The sequence below is a fragment of the Myotis davidii genome, unplaced genomic scaffold (assembly GCF_000327345.1).
Source record: "Myotis davidii unplaced genomic scaffold, ASM32734v1 scaffold269, whole genome shotgun sequence".
In the NCBI taxonomy this organism is placed as follows: domain Eukaryota; kingdom Metazoa; phylum Chordata; class Mammalia; order Chiroptera; family Vespertilionidae; genus Myotis; species Myotis davidii.
In genome coordinates this window covers 7,027,512-7,037,106 of record NW_006383008.1, presented here as the reverse complement: position 1 = coordinate 7,037,106, position 9,595 = coordinate 7,027,512, and the positions used below count along the sequence as shown (strand labels likewise).

General features: G+C 44.1%; 1 protein-coding gene across 1 annotated transcript in view; it reads right to left on the bottom strand.

Moving 5' to 3' along the window:
* Positions 1-9,595, bottom strand: part of MDN1 (midasin AAA ATPase 1) — a 161,271-nt gene that overhangs the window by 25,191 nt on the left and 126,485 nt on the right. The window contains exons 75-83 of the mRNA XM_015557675.1: positions 7,668-7,814; positions 7,002-7,128; positions 5,871-5,976; positions 5,307-5,422; positions 3,939-4,424; positions 3,440-3,666; positions 2,629-2,784; positions 2,300-2,460; positions 330-491 (exon numbers count right to left, since the gene is read on the bottom strand). Of these exons, the coding sequence (XP_015413161.1) occupies positions 330-491; positions 2,300-2,460; positions 2,629-2,784; positions 3,440-3,666; positions 3,939-4,424; positions 5,307-5,422; positions 5,871-5,976; positions 7,002-7,128; positions 7,668-7,814 (1,688 nt within the window). The remainder of the gene's footprint in view (positions 1-329; positions 492-2,299; positions 2,461-2,628; positions 2,785-3,439; positions 3,667-3,938; positions 4,425-5,306; positions 5,423-5,870; positions 5,977-7,001; positions 7,129-7,667; positions 7,815-9,595) is intronic.

The window sequence follows — 9,595 nt, the reverse complement described above, 5'->3', positions numbered from 1 at the left end:
TTTAAAGACAACTTAGCCTTACAGATTCATCTATCCTAGAAATCTAGCTGGGAGTTCATTGAAGACGACTTCAAACATGAGAGAAGGCTGTGAAAAGCTGCAGCCATCAGACAGCCTCTGGAGTCGAGGGAGCTCATCAGTGAGGTGTCTGTAGGTTCCAAGACTACAGCTGAAATAGGCTTATTAAAAGGGTGCCAGACAAAGCCTTGCATAAATAATCCACAGGGAGAGCAAATGTGTGAAGGTCCAAAATAAAAGCCCATTAAACCAAACACTAATGGTACAGAATGTTCCAGCTGCCCACAGTGCTCCACGTGAGTAGTCCTTACCTTCTGAGCAAGCTCCGTAAAGACCTGGGTAAGCACAGAGAGCAGCTTTGCAGTGCTACGATGAGTTGCCAAAGACATGGTCAGGAAGAAGAGGACGAGGTCTGAGTACCTGGAGAGCATGGGCAGCAGGCGCACCAACCAGCAGCAGGACTGGCTGAAGAACTGGGGGCAAAGCAGATCAGAAGGCCTGGTCACACTGCTAAAGGGGTACTGGGTTTCCCTTGGGGTGATCAAAATGGTAATGAAAATGTTCTGGAACTATATAATGACATAGGTTGTAACAACACTGAATTTAAGGTACTAAATGTCACTAGTGGTAGGGGTTATGTATTTTTAACATGCACACACGCCTGCTCACTGGGATTTCTTCCTTGTTCACACAACGTACACTTTAAATTCTCAGTCACTTAAATCTCATTTAGTTAACAAAGTTGTTTGTTTTTGTAAATGAAATGTTTATAAACAAATTCCATTGGGAATCAAAGTTGGCACTGGAGGCAATAACATAGAATGACATACAGTGTCCTACAAAGTACCGTATTTGCCGGCGTATAAGACGATTTTTTGGCCCTGAAAAATATGCCTCCAAGTGGGGGGTCGTCTTATACGCCAGGCACACTTCAGATAGACTGCCCATAGTGCTTGCCCCGTGCCATAGTGGCCTCCCGATGCCCGCCCACTTCATTCCACATACCATTCAGGCATCAGCAGCGCTGCTGGGTGTATGCTCGGCTGTTATGCGATTTTGCGAGTGTGGTAAATTCGGGTTACCGTTTATTTCTTTACATATGCATTGAAGATTCGCGATCTTGCGCTATCATGGTGCCTGTTAGAATGTTGAAGAGCTCGCACTTGCGCACTAGTGAGGTCCCAGGGAGCTGCTGATGCAAGGGTGGACCAGACTGCTATAGTGACAGGGCGGGCAAACAGGGAGCAGGGACCAATCAAATCAGGCTTTGTATACAGCCAACAGCCAACCACAATACTGCCCCATTGTACAGTACAGCATAGAAAATGTCGACCAGTCAAACCCCTATCATCCCTATCATGGCACCAAGATGTCGTTGATGAACTTTTAATATCAGATGATGAAGAGGAGTTTGAAGGCTTTTAAGGTGAAACTGTCACGCCAGCAAACTTGCTAGGGACTTGCCCGGCACTTGCTCTCTCCCTCTATTTGTTATCTTACTTCTATCATTGACAGTCCCTCTAGGTTGTGGGCTGCTTGCCTGTGTTCCTGAGAGGCATCTACGGTACCAGTCTATAGAGTGTGTTTTCTTTAGTGAATTACCGGTATGTTTACCAGTAATAAACTTGCACTGTTTTATGTATATGTTTGATTACATACAGCCTTGTGACAGGTTTCCTGCATGTCATAAGCATTTGAATATAAATTAAAATGTTAAAATCAAATCTGATATTGTTTTACCTTTTATTTGGTGTGTGGAAGGTGTGCGGAAGAGGGGGCAGTCTTATACGGCGAGTATATAACAAACTCTGTATTTTGAGTGGAAATGTTAGGGGGTCGTCTTATACGCCCAGTCGTCTTATACGCCGGCAAATACGGTAAGTTGCCTCTCAGGACTTAATGAATTTGATAGCTTCCTCTGCTGGCTTATTGGGAAAGGAATGGTATTTGCAGAGTGTGGCCACTAAACTTTAGTTAATGGCAGCAAACTGAACATCGAATACTCAGGAGAATGTGGTTAGGATATAAAATACCAAGATAATGGATATTCTGGATTGCTAGCATTTTTGTATCTAGGCATCTTACAACTGTAACTCTTAGCTAACAAGCCCTAAGCTTTTCAAAGTTTATCAATGGTGTTTACATCTATAAAGAAAGCAAATTCCTAGTGATTTTGCCACAGAGGCCTGCTTTAGGACCACCCACATGGCGAGGTGAAACCCCCTCTGCCTTTGCTCAGCCAACTCCCGACAGCAAGAAGCTTATAAAGAACAGTGATTACCGTATGCTTTGCTGCTGTGCCGTCCTCACATGATTTCAGTCTCTCCAACAGCTCAGAGATAGCAGAAATTATTTTCTGCACATGCAAAGTGCTCACGTCAGCCCACAAGTCTTCCTCTAAGAGTTTTGTTAGATGTCCTGATTGTAGTTTCTCAAAGCCTGCTGAAAAGAATGACATTATGAATAACTGAAGATAAACCCTTTTCATCCCCATTCATCCAGTCATTTATTTCAAATATCTGTCCTTAAATATTCAGTCACAAAGATAAATCATCAAATTGAAAAATTAAATCAAATATGAAACTAATGTTTGCCTGATTTTAGACATACCATCCTCTTTCTGTGGCCTTATCTGGTCAGTGTTCTCATCTGCCTTTTTACTATTTCTTTCTGCTAAGTTCTGGATGGCATAAAGGATGGACCGGATAGCAGTTTCCATTTTCTCTGCAAAATCTTCCACAAACCCTTCATCCAATAGTTGGTTTCCTATTAAGTAAATGGTACAAACAAACAAACAACCCGATCACTTGTGTCAGGAAACCATTGGCACTGTTCACTTGTTATTTTAAAAAATGACCACCTGTAAGCACCTACTATGGATCAGCCACTGTGCCAAGCTATGCTGGATACAAAGATGAGACACAGCCCCTACCTAAATAAAGCTACAAGGATATCGTCTTATAAACAATTTTGCTAAAATAATGTAAAAAATATGAAGTTTCTCTCTCATCGATGTTTCTAACTCTCTATCTCTCTCCCTTCCTCTCTGTAAAAAATCAATAAAATATGTTTAAAAAAAAAAAAGAAAATAAGTTTAGATGGTGTGTATAGACACTTAGTCAAATGCCACCCTCAGCTTTCTGGTGTAAGGGAGAACTGTCTGTAACAGCTGAGGGAGCCTGTGGTGTCTCCATACACGTGTGCTACAAAGAGAGTGACATGACGGCAATCCAAAGGCAAGGGACACGAACGAATGTAGGAAAATAAGAGCTGTGGGTCCAACCACACCTGTCTGCCTTAGAACTCTGGACAGATATGTTTAGAATGAAACAGTATGTGTCTTTAGTATAATCTAGACTTTGTCTATAAGACATCATTCCTATGCTGGGCTTTTCCTCCCTTACTGAATAACAGTCCTTACCTCCTTGGCTGCCTGACGTGAGAAGATGTGTCTTCCAGGTAGTAAAGTCATCTGTGGCTTTACCGATTTCTCCTCTGACATATTCCAGACTCTCAACTAATGCCATTTGTTGGTCTGTTTGCTCAACCTCCATCCCTGGAAGAATGAACAAGGACTCTAGGCCTTGCAAATGAGCTGACACCTGGGACAGGCAACTCAGCCCAGAAGAGCAAACTTCAAAATCTTTCCTGCAACAACAGAAATGCCACAATGTTGAAAGGAATGGGGTATGCACTGCGCCTCCCTGCCCACACACACACACACAGTCCTCCCTCCAAGAACTAAAATGGAAGCAGAGCAAAACTCGTTGTATGTGAAACTGCTACACATATGCCACAAAGCACTATGCCTGTCCACTGAAAAACGGAGGACTTACGCCCTTGCATAATTTTACCCATCATTAAACTCTGAGAAAATACCCAAGCACACAGAGGAAGTGCAGAGGCATAAGCACACTCACCAAGAATGAAAGAGAGTCTCACAAGACTGCTGCCTAATTCTGTCAACGTCAGCTTTCACCGTTTGAATGGTCTTCAGCATCTCAGTTAATCTCGAAGTTGACTGCTGCCAAAGCTTGTCCTGTTTCCGCATCCGGCAACCGGAGGGCAGCTGATTGCCAGGTACTGGGGATGGATAGCTCAGATCTGATGGGCTGAAGTCCAGCACTGCTCTGGAAAGCTGCCCCGTGGTGAGCTCTGGTCCTTCTGGGCAGAGGGTAGAAGACTGACCCTGTGCCCGGGCATCACCTTGGCTTGGAGCTGACGCTGCATCAGGGCAGCACTGGAGGAGCCAGGAGAGCTGCTCAAGCAGGATCTGGCTCTGCATGGCTAAGTGCTGCAGCCTCTCTGTCCACTGCTGCACACCGTCCTGAGGCGGGAAGGCCACGGGGTAGAGCAGTGGCCCTGTCAGCCTGCCCTGAATCTCCTGCACACAGCTGAGGAGGTTTCTGTGCAGAGAAAACCATGGGGAAAACATAAGGCACCTTAAACTCTGTCACCATGTTGTTTTTTAACAGTAAATTCATTCTTTCTAAAGCAAGTATGGGCTTTTCCCATTAAAAAAAAAGGGGTGGGGGAGTGGAGGATCCCTCCAATAGGTAAGAAGTCTATTCAAATGCCTTCCAAAGCGCCTAGACACATCCTTCAGTCTTTCACAAGCATCAAAACTTACTGCTTATCACCTGACCCCTTACAGCCCTCTCACATGCAAGTCACCCCAATGCAGTGTTTTCAACCACTTTTTTTTTAAAAAATCTAGTAAATGTAATACAGTTTGCTCAATAAACCCTATGAGTGAGCAGCAAATATCTAAACTTGAAGTGATTAGTCTGGAAATACTGCCTCTCGACACTCAATAGATGATGACAGACTTCCCAACTGTCCTGACCTTTTAAATATCTATTTCCATTGAGGAGAGTCCATGTATGGCTGAGCACATTGAAACTGTGTGATCCAAAAAGCCCAACAAACTGAAGCAGACTCAGATATGATTTGTGCTGATACTAGGAGGTCCTATCCATAAACACAACCCTGTCTCTCAGCCGGCACAGACTGTCAGCCACTGATGCCCTTTCCGGACCCAGTGCAGTTCAACCAAGGCCATATTTACTGTCTGGCTCAGCTCTGAACTCATCTCCCAGGCCCCCTTCTCCTGAGTACTGTCAGAACCAGGGGGCAGGGGCACATCATCAGAAGCCAGGAGAAACCCTACCTGTCTTTTCAGGCCTCAGATTTCATTTCACAACTGAGGGCAGCACATGCAGCAACCCTGAGCTGACCCACAGAATTCTTGCTAATTCAGGCCACAAACCCAGCTGGCCCACTGTTACCTGAGGAGGATCCACTGCTCAGTCAGTGTGGTCAGGGAGCGCCGCTGTCGGATAAGCATCTTCATCAAATGTGCCGAGAACCCCTTACACCGCTCAATGCTGCCCACGCCCATTTCCTAGCAGGGGGAGAAGGAAAGGTGCTGAGGGTACTGCTGGCCAACCCCAGGGGAAGAGCAGTCGATAAGCTTTGGGTGTGCTGCATTCTAGAGACGTGAGCCACATGGATCTTTCTAAGCACTGCTTCTCAAATTATGGTCCCACAGATCATTGACATTCCACGAATAGAAACTAGGTTTCACACCAAAATTGGGTATTAGTGGTCTTTTCTCAGTTCATAAAGGAAAAAGATCTGAAGGTAGTATTCCAAATTTGAAGTTTATGTTTAATAATTTTTCTTATGCATTTGGCCCTGTTGGCAAATGTAACAAAATTTATTATTAGATGCTCTCTGATTAGGCACAAAATTACACTGATTTGTATTGTAAGTTTAATGATGTTCTGCCCTGGGATGACAGAGCTGGAGCTCCCTGGGCCCTGGCAATTTTGAGGGGCTACCACTCTAACCTTGACAGGAGCTGCTAGGGCTGCACTAAGTCTGGCGTGTCGTGCGAGAGAGCGATAAAAATACTTCTGGCACCCATCCCACGAAGACGAGATTTCTGTAAGCAGCCTGAAAAAAAAAATTAAAATGTGATTTACTTAATTAAAATCACTTATCCCACCCCAAATCCTAACGATTCAGAGATGGATATACTTAGCCACAACCAAAAGCTGAGAGTCTGAATAGATTTATTTCTATGAGGCACTCATGAGTCCTTTATGCAAAGGATGTATCATGTACTTAGCACTGAAAGTATAGTGGGGAGATAAATTATGATGACCATATGATTTCCTTAACGGAAACTTAGTAATCATCTTGACAGTGGAGACTAGGTCATAAATCCCAATGCCTACAAGGGCCAAGCAGATGTCACATGATTAAGGAAAGCCAAGCACAAAAATGATACATGGTAATGACAGCTGACCTCCACCTGGGAGAACAGGGATTGTTAGGGAGCACTGTGAACGGAGAGCATGTGTTCTGTCAAAGGGAGAGAGCCTACTTCTGACCACATGGGAAAGCTAGCCCACCTGGTCAAAATCTCTTAAAAACTGAAAATCCAGAATGTTTATGGAAAATTTGTACTGTTTACAATGTTGTGTTGAACTACAATTTAAAGCACCAAGAAGGCTACTACGCAAACTAAACACAAATGTATGCAGTACCCAGTTCATGCAAATCAGCATTTACAACAACCTCGCCACAGTTAAAAGAGGCAGCTCTGTCTCAAAGATTCTAGGCTCTCAAATTCAAGAATATATTACAATTTATAAAAGGTTTATAATTGTGAAAGAGCCAAAACTGTGGCTATACTCTCACAGATGTTCACTTGTACATTCCAATGAAGTAGAGACCTCAGGAAAATCAAAGGACCAAAAAATAATCGAAGAGGCAAATACAAGAAAAGGGAAAGGAAAAAGAAGGGAGAAAATTAACACTTCCTGAATGCTCACCAGGAGCCAGATCCTGAGCCAGGCACTGGTCTAAATGCTATCTTTAGAGCAATGCTAGAAGAGAGGTATTGTTATCCCCGTTGGCAAATGAGGTCATGGAGGCTTACATGACTGGCTCCATTTATAATTAAACAAGCAAACCTAGAATCTGCCTCCTGAGTGCTGCTGACTATAGACAAGGCGCTCCGGAGATCCAACGGGCGAAGATGAAGCATCTCTTGAGGGTTTTTGGAACGGGCCCAGGCAAGACCTTTGCGATACGACAAACCTAGGAAGTAAGTTGCATGTGTTTGAGTGAAGATGCTGAGGAGAGAGTGGATGTGCCCTGCCCCGCTCCTGCCCCTCAATGCCACTGCTGCTCAAAGTCAAGTCCTCGGAACAGCATCGACCAAGCAGCCTACTGGAAAGCAGATGCCCAGGCGCTGCGCCACACCAGCCGAAACAGATCTACTTGTGCACCTTAAGATTCCCCGAGTGACTCATACAAGCACTGAAGTTTGAGAAGCACTGCTCTCTAAGTGATGCTGGAAGGGTGGGTGCTGTACAACAAAAGGTGATGAAAATAAAAAACGTAATTTCTGAGAAACCTCATTACAAAACTGAAAATATTTGGGAATCACACAGTTCATCACACCATTTTTGTATGTGTGTGACTGGAACTCTTAGAATGGCATTTTAAAACCTTGCCAGCCACCTTCTATTCCCACTGTCTCCACTGTTTCTAGAAAGTTCCTTCAAATCATCCATGCTGTTTTTCTCCCTAAAAGTGGTGATTATACTCCATTGGGTTTCAAGTGAGAACCTTACCGGTTTTTGCAAGGTGCTTAAAGAGGTCTGCCAATGCTCGCTGCTTCTGCATGAGAATGTGCTTGGCTTCTGACCGCTGCTTCTCCTTCTCTGCAGAGGGCTCCACCTGTAAGCTCTGCAGCTCACTCACAGAGGAAATTACTTCACCTGGGGGGAAACAGAAATATGGAAATCCCCAGGCTCATTAATGTGTTAAAAGTACCCAAGACCAAGGACATTTTGGGAGATGAGGCTCAGATGTCATTATTTTTATATCCTGGATGACAACAGAAAAATAAAAAAACATGGGATTTCATTTCTTTTGACAACAAACAATTCAAAAGCAGTTTTTTTTTTAAGGGTTTTATAATCACGCAAAAAGCACTTACTGAGCACTGACTGTGTGCAGTGACTGATACTAGGAATTTAAGTCATCTGAGGTGCATTTCCTGTAAATATGATACATACAAAACTCCTACCCTGTACCTGTTCCTGGGTGGACAACCTTTTCGCCTGCACAACTCCAGAAGCACTTATTTGCAGCTGTTCAGAGAGATCTGTCACTTTCTAAAGGCCATTCAGCTGAAGAGTAGACTTGCCGACAGGACTTGAACCCTGGCCTAACCAACTTGAAAGTCCAAGTTCTTTCTCCAGCACCATGCTGCCTTCCAGAATACCCAGAGGTACCTGTAACAGGTACCTGACAAAGAACAATGTTTGGGCTGACCGTATCCCCCCAGATGCATGTTGAAGTCCTAACCCCATAGCACACCTGAACGTGACTGTCTTTGGAGAAAGGGCCTTTAAAGAGGTAATTAAAGTAAAGTCATATGGGTGGTCCTAATCTAGTATAAGTGGTGCCCTTATTAGAAGAAGAGACTGGAACACAGATATACACAGGCGGAAGACAGTATGAAGACACAGTGAGAAAACAGCCATGTATAAGCCAAGGTGAGAGGACTCAGAAGAAGCCAAACACTTCTTGGACTTTTAGCCTCCCAATAGGTAGCACTTTGTTAACGCAGCCCTAGCAGACTAACACAGGCAGTCTGGACTTCCAGGCGAGAGCAAGTGCAACACATGCAATCCCTTGGCACCGCATGGGAAGTGGAGGGGAGAATGCTTTGCATCACACAGAGCGGTGCCCTATCCAGAAGATGCATATGGGCCTTGTATTCTATTGACCCTTATCATGAGGCACAGGCAGAAAGGTCATCTTGAGCAATAATAATAGGCTATTATTCTAATACTAGTGGCCCGGTGCATGAAATTCGTGCACATTAAAAGGGAATTAATTAGAGGAAATATTTTAATGTTGCTATTTGCCCTTTAGTGTCAGAGATGAAAGAAAATTAGAAAATGTATATGAAAATCTCCCTCCCTGTCAGAGTCTGGGGCACGCTGAGGGACCCAGAGTCAAGTCCCTGCCCACCTGCATGCACCTTGAAATTGCACAAGACCCAGACTCAGCTGGTCCCACCCGTGTCAAGCTCCACAGGGCAGGAGGCGCAGCCTCAGGTCCCCAGCCTGGCTTCAGTTCCCCCAGTCCTGATGCTGGGGCGGGGGTGTGGTCTCAGGTCCCCCAGCTCCAGCGTGAGGACGCGAGGGTGCGAGGGTGTGAGGGTGCAACAACCATTTACATATGAGCTCTTTATTATATAGACGATAACTCTGTTTGTGGGTAAGTATGGAATGGAAATTTTTGCTCATTGATGGTAAGACTGTGTATAGAAAGTTGGTGATTTGGTTGTGAGTCATTAAGCATGCCTTACAGTGAAGTAGCTTCCTTTGTTTTTCTGGAAGAGATAATATAACATGAGCATTTTCTATTCCTTTAATGTTTGTAAAACTTAGTTATAAAAACTTTGGAAACTAATTTATATTTTGGACAAAACTTAAACTACATTTTCAATTTTTTTAATGGTTCTTATGATATTCAGATTTTTTAT